At 41.2% G+C, this 24,337-nt stretch overlaps 1 protein-coding gene across 1 annotated transcript in view; it reads left to right on the top strand.

The window, feature by feature from the left end:
- Nucleotides 1–24,092, top strand: part of SWAP70 (switching B cell complex subunit SWAP70) — a 57,598-nt gene extending 33,506 nt beyond the window's left edge. Inside the window, exons 5-12 of the mRNA XM_038406891.2 lie at nucleotides 3,026–3,172; nucleotides 3,624–3,732; nucleotides 4,603–4,784; nucleotides 12,824–12,931; nucleotides 15,006–15,172; nucleotides 16,134–16,332; nucleotides 19,399–19,495; nucleotides 21,305–24,092. Coding sequence (XP_038262819.1) covers nucleotides 3,026–3,172; nucleotides 3,624–3,732; nucleotides 4,603–4,784; nucleotides 12,824–12,931; nucleotides 15,006–15,172; nucleotides 16,134–16,332; nucleotides 19,399–19,495; nucleotides 21,305–21,414 — 1,119 coding nt within the window. The 3' untranslated portion in view covers nucleotides 21,415–24,092. The remainder of the gene's footprint in view (nucleotides 1–3,025; nucleotides 3,173–3,623; nucleotides 3,733–4,602; nucleotides 4,785–12,823; nucleotides 12,932–15,005; nucleotides 15,173–16,133; nucleotides 16,333–19,398; nucleotides 19,496–21,304) is intronic.
- The last annotated feature ends 245 nt before the right edge of the window (nucleotides 24,093–24,337 follow it).

Genomic DNA, 24,337 nt, shown 5'->3' on the forward strand with positions numbered 1-24,337 from the left:
TTTATTTTTTGTGTGTGCAAATATTAACTTTTTATTTTTACAGTTGTGGGAAAGTAAGGGTGGCGTAGGGCTAGGGTTAGAGTTGGGGCACAGAGGACAGCAGAACTGCAGGGTGCTCCAAGGAGCCCAAGACATCTGGGTGGAAGGCTGTGGTCCTGGCCCACTGGAGCACAGACTCCCAGCCAGGGCGGCAGAGAGGAAGATGAATTCCCAACTGAAGGGGAGGCCATCCTGCTGCTGAACAATTACTGCCTACACACTCCTGGCTGGTGAGTGCGTGAGTGGGGCCACTACAGCCGAGATGCAGAGGGCTCACTGCCTGGCTCTGGGACAGGTGATGCCTGATCTCTACTGGCACAAGGTGCAAGGGAGGCTGCAGTCTTGGCAGGGCAGAGCAGAGACCCTCAGCCAGGATTCTGATGGAAAGGAGGAAGAGCCCCTTGCCATTGGGGAAGCCACCCCACTGCTGAATGGCTCCTGCTTGACAGGATGGCAACAGGACAAAAAAAACCAAACAAACCCCAAAGCACATAAGAGTTGGGAAAATGAGATTACAGAAATTAGCAGGGGAAATGGGGGAAGCTGTAGTACCCAAAATAACTTTTTAAATTAGTTTAAAAAAAAAATTGACTAGCCAATAAATTAAAATGTCTGATAGAACATTCAATCATTTACATCTTTCAACATGCATCCTCTTTCCTGTGGAACATCCTTTTGACTAGCTGTAACCACACTGGATAAAACACAGTAGGTGGGCACTTCTGTTAAAATTGTTAATACAGTAGTTAATATATCTAATTATGTTTTCATCATTAGATTTCAGTGTTAACAGCTAATTGAGATGAATGGGGGCACACCACTTTGCTTGGAGCCAAATTCTCCTCCCTGGTGCAGGAGTAAATAGGGCTTATATGGAGGACTAATAGAAAATTGAGAGGGATGGAATTCTTCCCATAACCTGGGAAGAATTCACCATGTAGCTGTGTAACTATCTCATGGCTGCTTCTGCCGCCTCATGTTTATGACGTTCTTGGGCAATAGGGAGCTTGAACTGGTCTTTCCCATTTGCTAACAGCAGTATTTGTACCTGGTGTGTTAATTGCATTATTAGAGCTTAGGGGAAGGCTACACTAAATTCTTCACTCACCCTATACTTGGGTACGTTTGGAACTGATAAGAGATGGAAATGATGGCCCAGGATAAGGCTTGGGTGAAAGGCAGCTATGGTGAGTCCTTTCTGTGTGGAGGTGCAATGTAGATGCTTAGGATCCTGGGGCCAGTCTATTGGACTCCATCATCACAGATAGGTATCTAGAACAACTGTAGTTTTACATCTTTGACATTTTAATATTTCCTCTGTGTGAAATACAAGCTCTGTTTTGGATTGGGTACTTCTAGACCTCCTTCCCCCACAGAAAAGAAAAGAGAAGTGATCCTCATCTGATTCTGCTTCAAAGCAAAGAGAAATGTGGTATTTCTTTTATTCGATCAATTTTATTTATTTTCCACATAAACTGAACACAGTTTAAGCAAAGAACGACCGCCACATCCCCTGGTTCTTCCTCCTCCTCACCAAGAGACAAAGGATATAAATACATTTTCAAAGAAAGTTAACTAGCTATCTAAAAGGGAAAAAATATGTAAAAAAATTCCAATATTATATCACAAATAGTACTTCCTTACTGCTGGCCTACATGATGTTAGGTCTGTAGTACATTTAAATAATTAGGTGTAAGTTCCCACTAATAGTTCCACTTCCAGTTCAGCTGAGGACGAATCGATCAGACTAGTTGTTCTTTATGAAGTCCACCTGCTGTGTGTGTGGATTGTAAAAAGCATGGATTGTAAAAGGAAGGAAAGAGGAGTTTGAAATCTTGATGATGATAATTAAGGTTATGTATTAGGGCATGTCTGTATGGATATTAGTGCACAGCAAGCTATTGTGTAAATCTAGCCTGCCCACTAACTGGCCAGGCGGAACTGCTACCAGGTGCTAAAAATGTCATTATGGGCGTTGATCTATGTGTTGACAAACTACAGTAGATCAAAGTGCACTGCAACGCTTTTTTAGTGTGTGGGAGCAGTGTCAACCCACCAGTTAGTGCATGGCAGGCTAGAGCAGGCTAGATTTACACCCAGCTTGCTGTGAGCGAACTGCTCATAGAAACAAGCCCTTGGAGATGCAATGTTTCTTTTTTTTTTTTTTTAAAGTGGATTGAGTAAATGTAAGGAAAACTAAAATAGTATGGGTGAAATCCTGGCCCCAGTAAAATCAACGGGAAAACAACTATTGACTTCAGCGGGGTCAGGATTTTGCCCTATGCTCCCCAAATATAGTGTACTAGCCAGAAGTATAGTTTTCATTCTCCCTTTCTCAGTCCCACTTATTAAAGTTTCTATCACACTGTCGTTGGGATCAGTCCTTTAAAAAAGGCTTTGGTCTTTTTTTGGGTGCAGCTAGATGAGCAAGGCAGCAGAAGGTATTTTAGGAGACAGGAAGAACCACTTCCAGGAGGTGGAAGTTTTCTTATCCCCAGGGTTACGTGTACAGTAGGGGATGGAATATCTAGCTAGAATATCTATCTAGCTCCAGGCCCTACATATACCCCTGGGGAGATCTTTTGTTGTTGACATTTCACAATGTGATTAAATTTAATAAAATCTGTCATTAGACATCATGTATGACATGTCCAGCAGAGCCAATAATAATTAATAGTAATAAAAAACGAAGAGTGGTGGTAAAATATTGTCAAATAGAATCCAGAGAGATTGCAGTATTATTTCCATTATTTTAAAGATGGTTTTACCATTTGCAAATCGGGGGAAAAAGGAATCACAAATTACTTTCATGAACTAAGCAACAGGTGATGGAATTGGGAGTTATGAGGAACGGAAATGTGTAAGAATTGGCATTTAGGGCCTGGTCTACTTCATCGGTCTTGGACCATAACCTTAGTGCACACAAGTAAAAGGCAGAGCAGTACAATCGAGGGGACGCAATTCAGTGGGTCATTCCTTTTTACAGGGTTATATGTTGAAAAAAGGTCACAGAAGGAAAAATTGGACAGAACGTTGGTTTGTGCTAAAACCAAATATTATTTCATATTACACGAGTGAAGATTTAAAAGACAAAAAAGGAGACATCGTGTTGGATGAAAACTGTTTTGTAGAGGTAAAAATAAATTCAACTCTTTCTAAATATAGAAATTTTAAAATCATCTTTTGTGGTGGACTCCCAGTGTGTATTCAGTGATGGTGGGATATTTGTTCTGTTTTTTTCCTTTTTGCATCAGTGAGTCTGTTGGGCTGTCTCTCTTGGTTTTATTTTCATGAAGATCATTTAATGAAACTATTGGAATTTGTACAAATAAGTTCATGAGTGGAAAGCAGTAACAGTAAAAACTTAACTATTTTATAATGTTTCAGTTTTTCATGAACAGCAGTTTTGCACCTCAATGTAAAATGACATTTATATCCCAAACTATAAAATATGCAAATTAAATATTTTACTGTTGTAGGCCTTCATAGCCTGTACATGTGACTGATTGGTGCATAGGTGGGATGCGATACTGCAGTGTAGTATTTAGGTTAACTGGAAACTAATACTTTGTTTTCCATTCTAGTCCTTGCCTGACAAAGATGGGAAGAAATGCCTTTTTCTTATCAAATGCTTAGATAAAAGCTTTGAGATTAGTGCCTCTGATAAAAAGAAGAAGCAGGAGTGGATTCAAGGTACGGTGTCTTAAATCTTAGTGATGTGAGAGTTAAGGTCCTGCTTCCACAAAGCACTTAATTAAGCATGTGCTTAAGAACAAGATTTTCACAAGTGACTAGCGATTTGGGGGTGGTTCCCCTTTGAATTCCCAAATTGAGACATCTCAAAAGGGCCTGATTTTCAGAAAGAGCTAAGCACCAAAATGCTGAAAAATGGACCTTTTCAAGGTGTCAAATTGAGGCACCCAAAATCACTAGTCCCGTTTGAAAATCTGTGCCGAAGTGCTTTCAGACATTTGATCCTCCGAGCAGTTCATTTTCAGTAACTGATTTGCTGCATGTTGTTGGATGGCTAACTCACAATGAAAGATGATTTTTATTTGTGCAGCCCAGCTAAAATGCTGGCCCTAGCAAATGAAATGTGAGGGTACTATTTTTTAAGTTCTATCAATCAACGTACCCCTGAGAAACAGAGGGATTCTTATCTGGATTAGAAATGCTGAGAAAATTGTCTAGGGATGTGGAGAGAAATTTGCAATTGGTTGTCGTTTCCTAAGGCTTTCTCTCTTACAATAATTTACATTCATACCACCTTAATCTTGCCAATGCACCACCAGAAATTGACACTGGGTATGGAATAATCAGTCAGGGTATTATTGGAACTACTGGACATTCCTCTCTTTGGGATACAGATGATATTGCAATGTGTAGAAAGCCAGCACGCTTACTTTTTTCATGTTATTAGTTAACTTAATAAGAGAGAGTGGGGATGAAGAGAAAATAGCTGTTTCTCACCCACCCAGGCTATCCAGAGAGTCTAGCATTTCTTCTAACTGAAGTTCTCTTTTATTGTTGCTTTTCCTTTCAATCACGTGGACTCCTTTACAGCCATTCAGACCACTGTAAGCCTGCTGAGGGTTGGCAGCCCTCCACCTCACAAAGAAGCACGCCAGAAACGGAAAGAATTACGCCAGAAACTGCAAGCTGAGCAAGAGGAATTGGAGCGACAGATGAAAGAACTCCAAATAGCCAATGAGAACAAGCAGGAGGAATTGGAGACAGTGAGAAAGGTGGGAGCGTGTTGTTAGCCTTCAAGCTTTCACATTGCACCGATCAGACCAAAATTTTGCCTAGACAAGTTTCAGTTTGGTTGAGATTGAGTTTCTTGAAATATTAGTCTGTTTTACACATGTGTGTGCTTTTTGTGCAGGGTCAGGACACCCTGAGTCAGGTTGAGCTATGCTTAGCACAGGACCCTGGGTGGGCAGAAGGGATGGGAAAGGAGGCAGGCATGCAGCTGTTTCAACCTGGAGTTACTGGCAAATGAGCTAGACCCCAATTAAATTAGTGCTGTCTGCAACAGCTCTGTAGAGGCCGTTTTACTGGAGGAACAGAAAATGCTCTGGGTGGGCCGCCTCCGTCAGGGGGAGAGAGGCGTAGAGCAAGGGAAATCACCAGCTGTCCACATAGGGTAGCTTTACAGCACTTTGTGCTATGGATGCATCTCAGAGGGGCTGCACCAAGGCCTGGGCATCTAGCCCCTTTAATTAATTAACTAAAGGAGCAGGGTGGAGTTTAACAGAGTTTCCATTAGGGTTTTCTTAGTTTTAATGGATTGCTAAAGTTGCATAGGTGTGGGGTAGCAGGGACTGAGAGAGAGGAAAAAATCCTGCCCCAGCACACTTCCAACAGTATGTGTAAATCTCAGTTTCCAAAGATGTATTGAAATATGCTGCAGAATCCTTGTGTGTGTCTGTAATCTGATTGAAGCAGTTTTGGGCAGATTCACAACTCAGATAAAGGTATTGACCACATGTACTTTGCTCAAATGCATGTTTTCTCATAAAATTTGCATCGACTTTGCAGAGCAACAGATTCAGACAGCTCGAGTGTGAATATTGGGAGAAAGCTTTAGAAATCCATTTATCTGAAAAGCCCTAAAGATGCTTAAAACTTGGATTAAGGAAGCTTGGCAGAAGGTTCTATGAACAGCACTGAGGAGCATTATGTATTTGCTATTAACTTGCTGATCACTGCAGATAATAGAGTTGCCCACATCTGTGTGATTGCTCCCCTATGAGGCTTGGTGAAAGTTAAAAGATCCATTCTACTTAATTTAAGATTTATGTATCAAAAGCTCTCCCTGTTTTCATTGTAGAAAATGTTTTGTAATTTAAATGTTCTTGGACAAAACTTACAAACCTAGTGAACTTTCCCTTAAATATCATGAGTTATTCTTGGATTTCAACCCCGCCACTTGCCATACCACATCTCAGCTGCTACCTAGAGTGCTTCCTGTCAGGAGCCAGCATCACTTCCTTACATCCCGACCCCTGTGCTGTAAAATGAGACAGCTGCCTTTTCCATTTAAAAAAAATTAAATAAGCCAGAGAAATATGTTCTACATTTCCTCAGAAAAGAAGGCATTTCTGTCACAAAACTACACTGGCCATTTCAGAACTAGTAATAGGCCTACAGTCTAATTATTTCATGATCCATCAGTGCTGAAAAAGGGTCTTATACCAATAGAAAGGGGAGATTCTCATCTTCTTATTGGGACACAGTACTTTCCTCCAGCCCTGGTCAATTCAGAGACAACAGACCTTAAATTCATGATGATACATAAACTTCACTTTAGGTCATTTTCAGAAGTTTCAAAAACGTGTTAGCCATAACCTCTCTCCCTCTGAGAGCTGGCTTTCACAGGCAGAGATTAAAAAATAGTATTGATTAAAAAAATCAAAATATGTCTAAAGTAGTTTTCTAGAAGATGTGTAGAGCATGGAGGGAATGTGGGATGTGGTATAATAGTTTTATTGGCACTCCTTTGGGAAGACCTGTATATATCAAATGAACTCACTTGTGGATTCACAACTTATGAGTAGTTAAGCCATTCAAAACGCTCTTGGCTCTCCATCTTCTGTTCTGTGCTTTCCTTCTTCCTGCTATGTTGTTCTTCCATTTTCCACTTCATGCTCCTATTAACTCCTCCCCTCCCCCGGCTCATACTGTCTCCAACTACATATACTTTTTATTTTTTTTTTATTATTTGTTAGTAATTTGTGTACTGGCAGTATGTTCCATGCTATACAACATGTGGAAGGAGACTTGGTCATTGCCCCACTGTGGTTGCAAGCTATTTAAAATGACATTCTTTAGCCACGTAACATGAAAAGCAGAACTGGTCTGCTTGTAACCTTGTCCTACATTTCAGTTGGTTTTGTGTTTCCAGTTAGAGCACACTTGCCTTATTTCTCATACATCTTCATAAATAGAAAATATCTGATTTATTACTTATTCTTAAGCTCTTAGAGCAAGATCAGATCCAATTATAAAGTAAACTAGAGTGACTAGATGTAGAGTGCAGAGAGTCACCCAGACTTTGAATCCAATACATGTATGCAATCTGAGGCCCTGATCCTGCAAATACATAGATAAGTTTAACTTTAAACATGTGAGTAGTCCCATTAAGTATTGTGTTTAAAGTTAAGCTTGTCTGTGTTGTCAATTCTTGTGACTTTATGATAAATCTCATATTTGGAGTTTTTAAAGTCTCGGCTCCTGGAATCATGTGAATATTTTAGAATCTCAGCTTTCATTTAAAAAGTGAATTTCCATCTATCATGGTTGTGGAGAGAAGCCTAAAAATGTCATCTGAGTGCATGCTATAGGCACAGAAACTAGAAGGCAAATGAAAAGAACCCAAATGTATTACTTTTAAAATCTTGTAATTCTTGTGAGCCTGATTCTTGAAAACATCTGTTTGGTAATACTGGGATATGGAGTATTAGTTTTCTTGCCTTGCTCTGAATCTGGTAATAGTAGGTCTTGTTTTGATTTGATTCTTACCCCATAATTTTAAAGGTTTCAGAGTGGTAGCCGTGTTAGTCTGTATCAGCAAAAAGAACCAGGAATACTTGTGGCACCCTAGAGACTAACAAATTTATTCAGGCATAAGCTTTCGTGGGCTAAAGCCCACTTCATCAGATGCTTGGAGTGGAAAATACAGCAGGAAGATAGATATAGATATATATGTAACCCTTCTGCCCATTGGAGTTGGCAGCAACAAGGGCCGGGTTCAGTATCTAGGGGTTCCATTCCAAAAACACAATACAAAACCAGCTCGAGCCCCCACCCAATGACCTGGGACAAATATATACCACCCCCGCTGGGCGCCTCCAAGAGGCAATACTTCCCCACTCACAAGCACATAGTCTGAGTGTAGCAAAAAGCCTTTTAATAACAGAGAGAAACAATGTGGCATTATGTTGGGGAAACACCACCAACAGGATTCATAACACAACCGATGAGCAAAAACCCACCCCAAGCAAATTGGGGCATGTCGTTTCCCTTTGGTTCTTGAGACCAGAAACCCAACAGTCTGTTCCCAGAGTTTGAAAGTTTATCTGCAGAGTTTTACCTCCCAACCTGGGTGAAGATGGGGGAGAGGGGTTATGGGGCACCTTATGTGGTCCAAAGCTGATTGCCACACCTCTCCATGGAGCTCCACTCTGCCAGCTGCCCCCATGAGCTGCTCCAGGCATCCGACAAACTGCTCTGCTCCACCAGCTGCTCTGCTATGCCAGCCGTCCCGCAAACTGCTCCGCCATATATCTTTAGGCTCCCCCACTACACAACACTCAGTGATTTCAGCTCTTAATAAGTTTAGCTCTTCCGTGATTTCAGCTTGTAAGTAAGGGAGCCTCAGTGCTGGCGCACCATTAGCCCAAAGTGAATTCAGCTCAGCAGCCTGTAACTAGACTCCTAATGGAATCAAAATTAGCTCTGATACTCCACAGTGGAGAGAGGAGGAAATGCAATGAGCATGTAAGGCCCTCACCAGGGGGCCCATGCCACCAAGTATTAATACCTGTCCCCAGCCTCTCTCCCTTCACTGGGTTTTGGAACCCGTGACCCTTGCCTAGCGAGTGCTGCTTAGTTGATGGTGAGTCCCTCCATCATAACAAAAGGTCGAGTATAGTTCCACTGTCCTTGATTCACATAATCAGGATAATAACAGTTTATTCCAATAACAGAGAAACTGGGGCTAAAGTGACCATCTAGGCAGGGTGGGTGTGCCTATGCAAATAAGATCAGCCCCTGAAGTTCTTTTCCCCAACCCACCATGACTCGTCACCAGATATCAGGATAGAGCTCATCCTTACTCTGCTTATACACACATAGAGAACATAAAAAGATGGGGTTGCCATACCAACTCTAATGAGACAAATCAATTAAGGTGGGCTATTATCAGCAGGAAAAAAAAACTTTTGTAGTGAGTTACTCATACCTTCTTGTTAACTGTTTGAAATGGGCCATTCTGATTATCACTACAAAAGGTTTTTTTCTCCCGCTGATAATAGCCCACCTTAATCGATTTGTCTCGTTTAAGTTGCTATGGCAACCCCCATCTTTTCATGTTCTCTCTCTCTCTATACATATATCTTCCTACTGTATTTTCCACTCCATGCATCTGATGAAATGGGTTTTAGCCCATGAAAGCTTATGCCCAAATAAATTTGTTAGTCTCTAAGGTGCCACAAGTATGCCTCGTTATTTTTGCATAATTTTAAACATGGATAATGTGCCAAAATGCAATGCCTGCCTTAGCTTATATCTAGTACTCCCTACTGATATCATTTGTGTAACTTACCAGGCAGCAAAAATCCTGGGCATTGATTCCTGTTTGCTATAACTTGAGGAGCAGGTGCGCAAGAGGAAGAAACATGGGATTGTTCTCACCGAAGCTGTATGTTTACTGAATTGTAACTGATTTCTGTGAATCTTGCAGCAGAGATGGCAGCTGGCAAGAGTGTTGAGGCAAGAAGCTTCTTTCATATAGGTGCGGATGATTCCTTAATCTTAAAAGGTGAAAAGAGAACAAGTTAGGCTAAGACATGAACTCCTGCGTTTCCACCAAATGAAAGTGTTGTGTATTTGGGGTAGAAGAATTAGCAGCTTTTGATAAGTTAAGAAATTCTTTTAATGGAAAAAGCTATGTAAACATTCCAGGAAACTGAATTATGTCGGAAAACTTGGAGCTCAGTTTGCATCAGGCTGTGAGCCAGCATGAGTTCAAGGAGCTAAAGTGCACTCTGAGAATGGCCTGTGTGCCACTAAATCTTTAGAAGTGGGGGTGAGTTGTTGACATTTGTCTAAAATAACATTTTCTTATGGAATTTTGAGATTCCCCTTAATCTAATTAAAGGATTAACTTTATCCCCATAGTGAGGCCAACCACAAGGCCTATGAACCTGCTAAGTCTGTGTTTTGTGATCAGAAGTGGGACTTAAGTGATGCAGAAGGCCAGCATGTGGTCTGGGTCACATGGCGCAAGTTTCACACAGAGCACCTACCCTACTTTGTTTACCTCAGTAACTTTTCTGATATCTAATGCCCTTCTATAACTTCCCCACACCTGAATATTTATACATATATTTCCTGTTTGAAGGCAGTGTCTGGTGCGGGGGTGTTCTTGGACATAAGGGACAAAAAACTCCAATGTAAAAATATCTATCCTCAATCTATAGCAGCAGGAATAGGATCCGATCGTTCAAGAGACTTGGCATGGTGGCGCTTGTCCATCTGGAGCCCCCAGATGTCTACAGGGATCTACATGGATGCAGGGCTTAGCTGGTGCAGACACTTGAAAAATTATGATCTTAGATTCCAGTTTTTATAAATCTGATATGTATTTGGCCCCTACGTTCATATTGTGCTGCTTTATGTTCATTTATCTTAAAAGGGTGTGGGGAGTGAACACGTAAAGCGCCCTTAATGTGCATATCAGATTTGGATGTTTTTAAGATGTTGCTCCCATTCCCAGAACATTTTCAAAGACACTGTTGTAAAACACCTACATTTGGGAACTAAACCTAACACCAAACTTCTCTTGTACTATTTAATACTAAAGTTATTCTTTTTTTTCCCTCTTATTGCTTCAGTGCTAGTCAGCCTGATCGTTTTTGTCAGGTACTTGTGTGTGTTGCTGGCTTGCAAAGAAATGAAAGCTATTTAAAATGCGTGTCTTGGCAGCTTTAACAGAGCAGGTGTTGAGTTAGTGAAGCTGCGGGGGAGAAAGAAGAAGTAGAGTAGCAGTTCAAATTTGGGATTTTCAAAAGACAGTAGAAGAGGTAGGTGTCCATCTCCCACGGAAAGGTGATGGGGCCCTAACCCCCTTCAGCACATTTGAGTGTCCCAGCCTAAAATGTCAAAATATGTCAAAATATTCTTACTTTGATAAGATGTTAGTGTCTCAAGATATAGATGGGTTTCCAAAAGAGGGGTAATGTGTGAATTAGCTCATTTGAAGGAATTATTTTTGCTTTTAAAAGAAGTGGTGCGAAATTCCTGACTATTGCTTGTACAGCACTGTCCAAGCATTTTACAAATACTAATCCATGCACAAACCTTGTGATGAGATCAGAGATTATCATCCACATTTGTGGAACAAAGGTGCAGAGAGGTGAAGAGACTTGCCAAAGGCTGTAGAGGGTGCTAGGGTCAGACTTGGCACTCGATTCTAGTGTCTTCTGTGTCTCAGTCCTTTGCTCTGACCATGTCTCACTATTATCTTTTCCTTTATAATTTCAAGTGATGGTTATTGGCTCCATTCTTATCAACCCTGTATGATATAACCTTGTGGGTAATCATGTGGATGTTAATGGGACACAGTCAAATTGCATAGATCATTTTCATTTTTTTGCTGTTATACTCCATTATGTTTAATAATCTCATAGAAAAAATCATATTCTTATCCTCTGAGACAATTTTGGCTTTGTCAGGTTCTGTGTGGAAATCCTCAGGCCCTTAGAGCTCCTCCCTCAAAGCATCCATTGCAGCCAAGTGTGCAGAGGGGTGAGTCCGGGGCTTCCCACCCTGCACAAAGCCTGTGACCTCCTGTCCTCTTCCTCTATGCCTGGGTATTAGCAGCAGCCAGGAGGAACTGTCCTGCCAGCCTCCTGACCTTATCTTTCACTCAACTCTGAAATCTGGATTTTTGGATTTTTCCCTCTCATTTGCTCTGTTGTCACTGACTTTTGGTCCCACAGGTCAAATTGCAGGGCAAATTCATTCAATTATGTAGAATTTTAGATCAGGGTAGTATTTTGGGGAATGCATATGGGCCGAAAGATAACTCTCTGCTTCTCAGGTTTCAGAGTAGCAGCCGTGTTAGTCTGTATTCGCAAAAAGAAAAGGAGTACTTGTGGCACCTTAGAGACTAACAAATTTATTAGAGCATAAGCTTTCGTGAGCTACAGCTCACTTCATCGGATGCATCCGATGAAGTGAGCTGTAGCTCACGAAAGCTTATGCTCTAATAAATTTGTTAGTCTCTAAGGTGCCACAAGTACTCCTTTTCTCTCTGCTTCTCAGTCAGTTGTTAATTATTGGAAAATTGATTATAAAACAGACACCCCTGTTAATATCTGTAAAATCACAAGAAGTGTGTTGTACTTCTGTTGTCCACTCACTCACTGCTGGCTGTTGTTCAGTCCCCATACGCGCAATCGCTATTGCAGGAATCTGCATAGTTTTGCCCAGAGCTGGGTAGGAAATGGGTTTCCCACCCCGTGAGAATTTTCAAGAATTCATTTTAAGACCAAAAAATCGTAAATTTTTATGAACCAAAAACTGGCAACATTTTTGGTTTGGGTTAATAGAAATAATTCATTTCAGTTTTATCTAAATTTTTTAAACTATAAATTAAATTTAAAAACAAGAAGCCATTTTGTAGTGAAAAACAACTTTTTTGTTTTGAAACGAAGCATTTGGACAGTTCTGAAAACTCACCTTTTTGTGCAAACAGTTTTGGTGCTGATGAATTGGCATTTACAAAAAAATTAATTTGAAAAAATTCCCGACTAACTCTAGTGCCATCCAAAGTTTTTTGAGTGAGATGTCCATTTGTATGAATGGGAGCTGAGAACGTTGTTTCCATCTAGAACATGAGACTGGATGGGAGGAGGTTTCATGGATGGTACCAGGTAAACAGACTGACTGAAGGTCAGTGAACCACTTCTGGTCAGCCTTTGGTTAGCATGTAATCCATGCAGGTGTGAGATAACTGTCTCTCACACTTTTTTACATGGTGTTTTTCTTTGCACAGCAACTGGAAGAAGCAGCTGCTCGAGCCGCAGTAGAAGAGAAGAAACGTCTTCAGACTCAAATGGAACTGCAAGACCGATTCAGTCTGGAACTAGCGAGAGAGAAAATGGTGAGTGTTGGGATAGCCAAAAACATTTTGAATTTCCTCAGTGAGCTGTGTTTCCACCTTGACAATCATAGGCTTTTGCTGAATGGATTCCAAACAGGTTTTAAATGGTGGCGTACCAGAGTAGATGTACTGTATCCTTATTTGCGGTGCATTCATTTTGAATAATCATCTACAGATTGATGATGTTTGTACAATTCTGGGACAACATGAACGTAGTAGTTGAGTGAAAAGTGTGTTTCTTTGTGCTTTAAACAGTCAATTCTATTCTTAATTCTGAATAATTTTATTAAAATTGAATTTTAAGAGCTTTGTGTGTGCATAGATTATAAAGATAATAGTGCTCAGCACTTATATTGTAGTTTTAGTTGTAGATCTCAAAAATTTAGATGAGGAACCCATGGCAGACAGAGGTTTCTTGTTAAAGGTCACAAAAATGAGTCAGTGGCAAAGTTAGTACAGAGCCCAGCTTTGCTAATTCCATGCTGCTTTCCTTAAAATACATCTGCTATCCCTAAAGCCCTAATTATTACATAGCACATATCTACCTATTAAACTTTAGAAGCAACATGTCTTACATCGCAGCCTTGTAATGCTGGCTCGCAGTTAGTAAATCAGATCCCAGGATGAATTTTATTATAATTTTTTATCAGGGGCTTTGTCTTGAATAAAAGGTTATATTACTAATGTTATCTACTGAAAATAAAGTACAAGTGTTGATTGTCACTCAGATGCTTCATTGCATAAAATCTTGGGGCATAAAGCTACTGTGCTAATCCAGTGATGGGATGGCCGTGCACATGGGAGGGGGTGGGCTCCGTTCTGGAAAATGATCTTGTTTGCTGGAGCAACAGAGGCTTGAGATAGATGTGGAAGCAGCATGCTTAATAGCTGCAGGAGAGGAAATGCCTTCATGGTACTCAAAAGCAAGCCCCCCTAGCTGCTTAAGGAATGACCGTAATGAGCATTGAAGCATGTCCTACCTGGTCTTCAACAATGAGATTCAGGGTCATGGTTTGGTGCCAAGAGTAAGACATAGTAGCTAAGTTTCAAACAGTGACTGGAGGGAAACTTAGATGTTTGTCTCCTGCTTTACCTTCATTGCTCTCTTCCCTCAGCCTTTCACCTTGCTAAAAGGGTGAGACAGCCTTCTACAACTGGTACTTTCTTCTTCCCAGACCGTCCAATGATCATAGCTTCCAGCTCTGCATGACACATGGTGAGAATGGGGAGCCCAGCAGAGGAACAGCTGTGCAGCAGTTCTGTCAATTGTGCTTGGTTCCGTGCTCTGGCCATGTGTTAAAAGAGGGACTGAGAGATCTGAAGGAGAGGGGGTGTGGAGCATTCCCATTAGTCTGGCATAGCTGGAGGAGTGGCAGGCAGTTGTCTTCTTTGTCTCTTTCCTTGATTTCCATAGTTCTTCCGCTTTCTTTGCTTTCTCTTTCCATAGCCAACACCCTTTGCTGTGGCTTTCTTTCTGCTTCTCTGGTTTCTCTGCTTTTCCAGCCCCACATGTGCTCCCATACCCACAACTGCCATTCCACCACTATTCACTGCCTACCACTCTGGACTTCACAGTGTGAAATTTACTAAGGGGTTGTCTACACACTGCTGTTGAACTAGTTTAAAATTGTATGTGGACTCTTTTGTCTGTATAATACTGGTTCCAGTTGTTTAGCTTGTGCCTATAACTTGCCTGACCTGAGCCAGACTTAAACCACTCTAAGATCATCCCCACAAAGTTGTAGCAATTTAACTAAGCTAATATGAAACCACAACGTTAATTATGAAGCTACAACTCTGGGTGTAGACCAGGCCTAAGTGTAACTACGACATCCTGCTGTGTGGACAGCACAGACGGCAGAGAAGGTAAGCATCCTGGGAAGAGTACAAGCAGAGGAGCTGGGGAAGTGAGCTGCATGTGAAAATCCTGCTTGAGGTGGGAAACTTGGCAAGTATAGTGAAAAGGTTCTCTCTCTGAAAATTGGATATCCTTGAGGGCTCCATCCTGGGCAAAGAAAAGCCCACTACTGTCATGGGGATGCTGAGCTAAGGTGTGTCTTCACTTTGTTGTCAGGTAAGACAGGAAATGGAAGAGCAGGTTGCTCAGAAATCGTCTGAACTTAAACAGTATTTGCAGAGAGTAAGTGAACTCGAAGAAATGTATAAAGAGCTACAGGAAGCCTTGGAGGATGAGAAACAGGCACGTCAAGATGAAGAGACCGTGAGGAAACTTCAAGCCAGGTGTGGTTTTTAGTATTATGGTCGCAGTGGAAGTAAATCGATAAAACCATTTCTGACAGGCATGGTCTAGGTTTACTTTGTCCTGCCTCAGTGCAGGGGATTGGACTTGATGACCTCTGACTCTAGGATATCCAAGAGGAGGCTTAGGGGTGAGGTGAGGGATTGAGGTGCTGCTATCCACTGGGCTCTCTCAGATACTATAAGGGTAAGGAACTTACAAATACATAGTAGTGATTAATAATCATAGTGATCTTTATTAAGATATCAAAGCTGAATGTAGTAGACACATTGGGGGTACAGAATAGATTTGGATTTTGAGTATTGGACCCTTGTCTCTAAGGCCTAAACATTCAAAAGTGACTAATGCTTTTGGCTGTCTCAGTTTTTGGGTTTCCAACATGACACCGTAAAGAGGCCTGACTTTCAGGTGTGGTGCTCTGCACTTTCAGAAAATCAGGCCCCTTTTAGTGTGTGTCAATGTGTGTGACCAACAATGTCAAGTCACTTCTGAAAATGGAGGCTTGCATGTGTAGTATTTTGCTATTACATGTTTTCACAAAGCAATAATTATGCAATTTTCATATCAACTTGTATTTTATGCCAAATTAATTTCATACTGATGATGAGCTGCACTTTCATTTTCTGTTGTGGATTTCAATCCTCCCTGCTAGTGACAACTTTATGTGCCCGTTTTTCGTGTGGTTTCTTAGTGTTGGGTAGTTACACTACAGGCTGAAATAACTCCCTGAACAGCATTTTTTGTGATTGTGTTGTTTTTGCTCTTGAGTGACTGTTATGGGTTCTAATGTTTGTAAAAACTCCTCCCTTTCCCATGCTTTCCAAGTTAATCATCAGAAAGTAATGTGCTCGATTGCCTTGCTTGTTAGCACATCTGTGCTAGATAATGGATTAGACGTAGTTTTCAAATGCAGTGCTGCAGTCATCACAATCTCCTCTCTAGGTTACTGGAGGAAGAGTCAGCAAAGAGAGCTGACCTGGAAAAATGGCACTTGCAACAGCAGCAGACCATTCTGATGACAGAAGCAGAGAAGCAAGAGTTAGAGACCCAGAGGATCATAAAGGAACGTGCTCTTCATGTTGCTATGCAACAGTTGGAACAGCTTGAACTAGAAAGGAAGCAGGCACTTGAACAGTATGAGGTAAATTACTTTATGCCATCTGTGTTCCTAATCTGCCTAATGCCAGGTGTTCAACGAGAGCCAAATTAAAACAAATTTAGGGGTTGGTAATGGGATGTCGTGCCTTTTTAATTCATGTGTCTGCATTTGAATCCAGCCCAAGACAAGAAGTTATCTCCAGCTTTTTCAGTGGCCTCTATGGTGCATGTTATGGCCCCTGTCACTTCACAACTTAGACTTCATAATCTTTGATGTATTTATCCTCTCTGTGAAAAAGGGAACTGCTTTTATTCCCATTGTATGGATGGGGAACTGAGGCCCAATGTCACACAGAACAGGGAATTGAACCCATGTCTCCTGACTCCCAGGCTAACAAGGACCATCCTGCCTCTCATGCGAGAGCTTCAGTCCAGTTCCCCAGGATAAGTATCGATATTGCACAAACCACCAGCACAGCTAGCACTAATCAAGAGCCCCGTTGACAGAGGATGACAAGTAATGATTACGGGGACCGGATTGTCCTCTGACCCCTAGAACTGGCCTTTCTGTGCATAGTTGGGTGACACACAATGGCTTGATTCTCAGGCCAACTTGCTTTCTTGATGGTGCTGCAAGGAACACATTAACATTAAACCATGCAAGCCAGGACGTTCAGAGGCAAAGACGAAGTGGTTCTCATCCCCTTATTGTGATTGTACCTCAGCCATACCCAGTTGCGTCTGGGAATGTTACAGAACATCGAATTGTTCTGGGGGGTTGCAGTTGAGTGAAATAATGGGTGCACCCATTTCCACCTCATGAGAGGAAAGTGAAATTAAGAAGTGCAATATCTTGAACAGATAATTTCCAAGGATCTCTTAGACTGACATAATTGGGGCTAAGTGTGACATTGCCATGGGAGTTGCTTGATTTTCTGATAACACTTGAGCCATCTTTGATTACACATGCACATGTATGTACATCCATAAACAAATCCACATTCCTACTCCAACTAGCAACCTGCCAAAACCAGATTTAAATCTAACAACTCTAAACTTTAAGCTACTTGTTACCTTTTTTAAAGTTAGTGCAAATATTTTAAATATTTAACAAGGTTTCTTTAAATATTCAGATTTCTGATTACATAGTCCGACCTTTCCTTTACAAATTGGGCCTCTAGGAATTTCTGGCATTGATTCAAAAGGCCAGCTGAGATTAGAGGAGGAAGGCTAGGTCTTTAGGCTTCCATTTCACCCATTCATTCTGGTGCTCTCAATTTATTCATGTTCCCCCAATACCCTGACAAACGTTCCAGGATGCTTGAGCTGCCTTGCATGTGCCAAGATGAACACTCTCCTCACAGAGCGTCACTTTATGAAGTTACTGATTAGTGTACGATGGACTCTCAGGGGCATGGCCATTCAGTAATGGTCTTAGCCCACAAACAGAAACCTCTTGCTCTGTGGAAGTTGTTCGCCCTGCAAGTGTCACTTCAGTCCTACCTCTGCTAGTGCAGAATATCTTTCTAAACTCCGTTCCCTCAATTGACAGCATTATAGGCTAGACTAAAACATTTTGTTATGTACTTCACTGTAATCCCTATGAGCTTTAGTCATGAACCAGGACCTCACTGTGCTGTGCACACTGTACAAACAACAACAAAAAATTGTCCACCCCCCCTCCACCCCTCGAAAAGCTTACCCTCTCAGGATAAGATGTAAGGATTACAAATGGAGACATAGACATATGGGAGAGTACAAGGACATAACGAGGTATACGTGGTCAGCATGCTAAGCAATAGTCTTGGCACATTGTCAAGTTTCTTTGTAGGCATCATGCAAAGGTGGATAACAAGATGGCACGTATTTATGTGGAGCTCCTCTCCAGCGTGAGGAGTAGCATGGGTGAAAGTACAAAGATGCTTGTTTGAAAATTCAGCATGTAGGCAGTGGAGGCTGGCTGGCATCATGGGCTGACCAGAGGCCGGTGCTGACAGCTTGATAGCAAATTGGGGATAGGCTGTGAAGGGCTTGGAAGGTGAAGACACGCAGCTTATGTTTGATGCAATAGATAACAGGGAGCCACTGGAGGTACACAAAGAGAAGGGTGATGTGGGCATAATAACAGGCTAGGAAATTCTTTGCTGCAACATTCTGAATGGATATGAATGGGGCAAGATTGCATTTGTCCAGGCTAGAGAGAAGGATGTGGTAGTAATCAAGACATGAGGTGATGGCATGGATGGATAGGAAAGGGCATAAGAGAGTAATGTTAAGCAGAAAAAAAAATCAGCAAGATTTAGACATAGCCCAGATGTGAAGACCTAGACAGAGGTGTGAATTGAAGATAATGTCCAGGCTGTGGGCATGCAGGATGGTGCTGTTGTCTCCAAAGTGATAAAAGAGGTGGCAAGGAGCTCTTGGTTGAGGAGGGGGAATATTAAGAGCTCTGTTTTAACCATGTTCAGTCATCAACTCAAGGTCAACATCCATGAGAAGATGTGGGGGAGAGAGGCTGAGACGTCAGTTTGGAGAGGAGACGGGTCTGGAGCAGTGAGGCAGATCTGCGAGTTGTTGCACAGAGATGGTAGTTGAATTTATTTGCAGATAGGATTACTCAGAGATAAGGTGTAAGGGGAGAAGAGGAGACCAAAGAATGCCCTGTGGAGAGGATGAGGAGGATCCCCAGAAGCAAAGGACAAATTGGAAGAGCAATTAGTGAGGTGGAAGGAGAAGCAAGACAGGGTCATGGAAGCTAAAGGAGGACAAAATTTCAAGATGAACCTGGTTGACTGTGTCAAAGGCAGCTGACAGGTCAAGGAGGATGAGGATGGAGTACTGTTTATTAGCTTTAGCTAGGAAGAGAGAGATCATTAAAGACTCTGACTTGAGACTAATTGAATTGATTGGTAAAGAATTGTTCTCAAAAAGTGAGTGGTCCTAGTTGAACTGATGACAAAGGATGTTTTAACTGGCTTTTGTGGGAGGTAATCAGCCTTTGAAAGGGGAGGTTTGAAAGAGAGTTTCATCTTCCTGTATATTTTGTGTGTTGTATCTGGAATAGGCCAGAGCCTTTTAATTTTTTTAAACGTGCTGCATCTTGTTTCAGGGAGTCAAAAAGAAGTTGGAACTTGCAGCTAACAAGACCAAGAGCTGGAAAGATAAAGTAGCTCATCATGAAGGATTAATTCGATTAATAGAACCAGGTGCGTAATCAGTACAGAAAATACAAATTAACAGAGCTCATTGTGCCTTTATGATGTGTCCAAGAAAGGACTTGGAGCTCCTGCCTGACTTATCAAGGGCAACCTTTCCCTTTAGCTCATCAGGTATCATTGCCACCTGCAAATACACATTTTAAAATAAGCACATTGAGTAAAGAGGAACCCTGCAGAATCTGGGGGCTGTGATTTTTGACTCAATATATAGTGCATTGAGAAATTGGAGTAGATTGTACAAAATCTTTAAATGATTTTGAGAACAAAGATTATACCACAGTTTCACGTTATCCTCCATTTCTTTGCTGTGGAGCCAAGTAAACAGTGTCAATATGAAGTATTAGAAGGGTACTGTCAGCATTGACAGCCTTAGAGCCATCTGATCTCCCTGCCAGCTCCTTCCTTGTGAAAACAAAATTTCAGTTGATCAGATTCCTGCTCTAGCAAAAGCAACACCATTTGTTGGAGCAGGATTGGGCCCTGAGCTACTCAAAGAATGAGGTCTTAGTGCTTTTCTACCTCCTGAACAGTCAGCCAGGAGAGGGGAAGCACAATACCCAAGGCTTGTTAATTTTGCTAAGAGGCTGGACATTCAATACTGTGGTAACTCTTAAGACTTTGCTATCCTCAGCGATGTATTAAACAAACAAACAAACAAAAATAATGCTTGGGAGCTTTTTTAGGTTGAGCCTTATCAACCTTGTTCACATTCTTAAAATCCTAAAAATCTGTTTACAATATATGTGTGTGTGTGTGTGTGTGTGTGAAAAAGTTACTTCTAGGGCTAGCTCAAGTTAGTTTGGTTACTTAGGGTGGTTAATACAGGAAATAAATAGCAAAAACATAGAATAAACCACTTGCTTGTTTACATTAACAAGCTCAGCCAAGACAGTCTAAGTCCTCTAGTCCAGTGAGCGTGTATTCAGTGCATGTGCAAGGGCTAGAAAAAAGTGGCTTCTCAATCCTGGGCCCTGGAGTGACCCCAGCACTTCTCTATTAGCTGGAGACTGCTGGAACATGGAGGCTACCCAACCAGGTCCCCTTTGTCTTGGGGACATTCCTGATATCTGTTCTGTGCCACATGGAGATTTCCCATCGACAGGAGGCAGGTGAAGGTAGTTTTGCAGTGCCTTAGTGCTGACGAGAATCCTTGGTGGGACTAAGGGTTTAGCCCAAGGTTTCTACAGACACAGGGAAGGGGTGCTGTAGATCAGCCATAAATCGAGGGAAAAAGCCTCTGTTACTCATAGTATTATTTCTATTACCCAACTGCCTAGGAGCCCTAGTCATGGTCCAGAACTCTTCTGTGCTAGGCATTATACAGATACAGAACAAAAAGATTGTCTCTGCCCCCAAAAGAGATTACACTAAGAGATTGGTCAATTGTGCCACAGGCATGGACAATTACAAAGAGATGGCTGTTTGTCCTAAAGGAAGGGAGAAAATCTTGGCAAAGCTGATAGAAGTCAGTGGTTGTGGGTTTTGGACACGTATACAGATGCACTTCTTGTAGTAGTAGACACGTAAATTGCCTTAAGTCATGCCAGGCAGGTATTGTGAAAAAAGGAACTTGGTGAATGGAATGGGATTATGAAATTGCGTCTCTGCAAGAAGTGTATATAGAAAGTAACCATGGATTTTTAAAAACTGGTTACCTTCCTCTAGCCAACAGATGTTTGTTACCGCACCGCTAGTTGTACTGATTCTGGCTGTGCTCCATCTAGCCTGATGTAGCAAACAGTAATTTTACCTATGGAAAAATGTCTATTTTATGTCAAATATTATAATGTCTTTCAGGGTCTAAGAATCCTCACTTAATTACTAACTGGGGACCAGCAGCCTTCACTCAAGCTGAACTTGAGCAAAGAGAAAAGAGCTGGAAAGGGAAAAAGGCCACTTCTGAGTAATGAAGGCAGCTGAAATCTCACTGAACAGCAATAAAATATTTAATCCTGCCATTTTATACTTCAGATATGGCTTACAGCTTGTAATGATTGAGTATGTTCAAAGCAACACATTCTGCAAATGCTGTCTACAAAGGGATCTTTTATCATAACAGTATACCAGAGCTGTCAAGTCTGCAATTTTCCCTCCAACACTTAACACTTCCAGAAACTGCTTTATTTATATGGAAAACATTATCCAATCTCTCAGTTGCAGATTTTTATTTAAATAATAATTTTGTTCATAGAATACCTGTTAAAAATTTTATGACATAACACTGTGACTGCATTTGATAGGTTAAGTACTGTTATTTCCAGTGTTTCTAAAGTGAGGGAACTGCTTGCCTATGTCTTTATACAGGCAGTATCATTTAAAACAAGTGGGACCCATATTCTGCGAGCAACCCCACTTCTCTTCCCACTGCCAATCATAGTCTCCTTTTGCCCTTCATTTCATCTCCTCCACTGGACACGTAGGACATGTCTACAATTCAATAGGCTCAGATTCAAGCCTAACCCTCTACACACAAATCATGCTACCCCAGAGTCCCAACTTGAGTCAAGATGGGACCCAGCCTTCAAACCCTATTGCTTTACAGTGTAGATGCAGTCCCACTGGACTTATGCTTGAGGAATCTGGCAAAAATATTCCTTGGGCCAGTCAAGTGTTCCCACGCTGCACCATGAACAAAGGGCTAAAGCAAGCACCTGTTAGGAAGTTTGGGGTCTGGGTAGTTGGACTCTGCCTTGTATCATGAAGTATCCATGGTGGGACCCAGGTTTCAACAATTTCTAGTATGCACTCAAGCCCAAGACTTGGTAACTAAATTTCTTCTAACCCTGAACTTATATTGCAGTGGAGACATACCCTTACTTTCCTCTTTGTGGCTCTGTTACTGTACAATAACTCCTGCTGAAGGCAGCTAGGCTGGGTTCTCTTTGCACTGATGCAGCTGAGTCAGCACTGTATGACCTGACAGCTCTCTATGGACCACCACTGTATACTTCATAAATCACATTTTGAGAAGCACTGGTCTAACACAATTGGGAATAGCAGCACTCCAGGATCATAGCTGTAGTGCAGTCTCTATGTGGAAAAGCAGCTGCTGTCCAGCTGTCCTAAAGCTTTTGTCTTCAGTTGATGTATTTTGGTTAAAGTCTTTTTAAAAGACCTCCACTCATGATTTAAAGACATTCTATTCTTCAAACAAATCATGGGCTTGATTCAGAAATTAGTGGATGAGGTTCTTTGGCCTGCATTATACTAGAAGTCAGCCTAGCTGATCAGAGTAGTCCCTTTAAGCCTTAAAATCTGTATCGTACATACAGTCTCCAGCTGGAGGAGACATACTCCCACCTGTGTACCTATTAGCACTAACACGCCTACACTCAGGGCAGCTAGTCCCTCACACTGCTTGCAGCCACATTCTGTTTTTAGTACACGGGGAGAGTAGTGCTCTGAGCTGGCAACAACAGCCCCAGCTTGAAGTGTAGCCACAAGAACTATTATGAAACAGGTGAGATGCTAAAAACTGGTTATGAACCAGGTTCCACCAATCAAGGAAGCAGAAAAAATTAATTTGATTTTTTGTTCTTTTAATCCTATAATTGGAATGAAAACTTAATTAATCCAGCATTCCAATGCCGCCCTCACCTAGTATTATTACCTTTAAATAACAAAACAAAAACCTTTGTCACTGAACGCTATAAATCTATCCCATTATACTAAAAACATTCAAAAGAATTCTAGCATAGGATGGGTCTTGCAGCAGGGAAAGCCATTTGTTTCAAAGTAATATACTACATGATTTTGCTTTGTAGACATTCCCCCACAGACGTCAGTCAATGCCTGAGAAATATTTCTCCAAATGCGCACTATGCCCCATACTGAATAGCAGCTACCCATGCATAGGGCCTGCCAATCAACTTTTGACTTACACCGCTATGAAATGTACAATTCTCAACTTCTAATTTTTAGTGCAACTAAATGTTAACTTATTGCATAGTTAAATATGAAAATGAATGTTTTAGATTGATAACCATATATTTGTGTACAGAACAGTATTACTAAGTGATTCGGTAAAATAACAGAAGTAGAAACTGTACAATGTTGAACAAAACCATCCTTCAAAACTGGAACTCATCTGTTTTTATTTGCTGGAGACTCAAACACCGGGAGATCTGAAATCAGACACTTTTATGGGTGGTTATATTTTTATACTAATTAATTGAACTCGTTGTTTCAATAAGTGGAGATAAAGATTTGAGTACTAGCACATCCTAGAATTTCATATTTGTAATTACTGTAAAGTAAACTAATATTTCTTTTAGTTTGCTGCTAAACTACTACTCGGACTATAGTTGTTTACATAAGAATGTGCTAATACTAGCATAGCTATACATTTTTAAACTGGTAAAGGAAGAGCTGGAACAGTATAACTTACAATCATCTCCCCACCCTTTTTTTTTTTTTTTTTTGGCATGAAGGTGTATTAGGTGCTAATTAATTTTCTGCTGTCTTTTTTTTTTTTTTTAACTTGTCCAAAATATTTTAAGGAAATACCAAATGATGCAGACTTTTTTACTGTTCTCTAGAATTGGCTTTTTAATAAAATAATGCAAAAAAGTTATTTACCCTTCGAGATGAACTTGTACACTTTTCTTTGGCTTCTTGGAATGAGAAATGGTCGGTGCTGCAACAGCACATTTATTGTGCTGAGCAAATAACCACATGGAAAAAACAATTTAGTCATCAAGCTAGTGACCACATTCAGAGACTGTCCGCACTCAGAGATCAGGATCCTTTGGGCTTTGGATCAGGCTATAAGCACCAAAACAATTTTAGGGACGTTGTATGAAATTTGTTGTAGACCTTGTCTTTGCAGTG

Source organism: Dermochelys coriacea, chromosome 6, assembly GCF_009764565.3.
Source record: "Dermochelys coriacea isolate rDerCor1 chromosome 6, rDerCor1.pri.v4, whole genome shotgun sequence".
NCBI classification, from domain to species: domain Eukaryota; kingdom Metazoa; phylum Chordata; order Testudines; family Dermochelyidae; genus Dermochelys; species Dermochelys coriacea.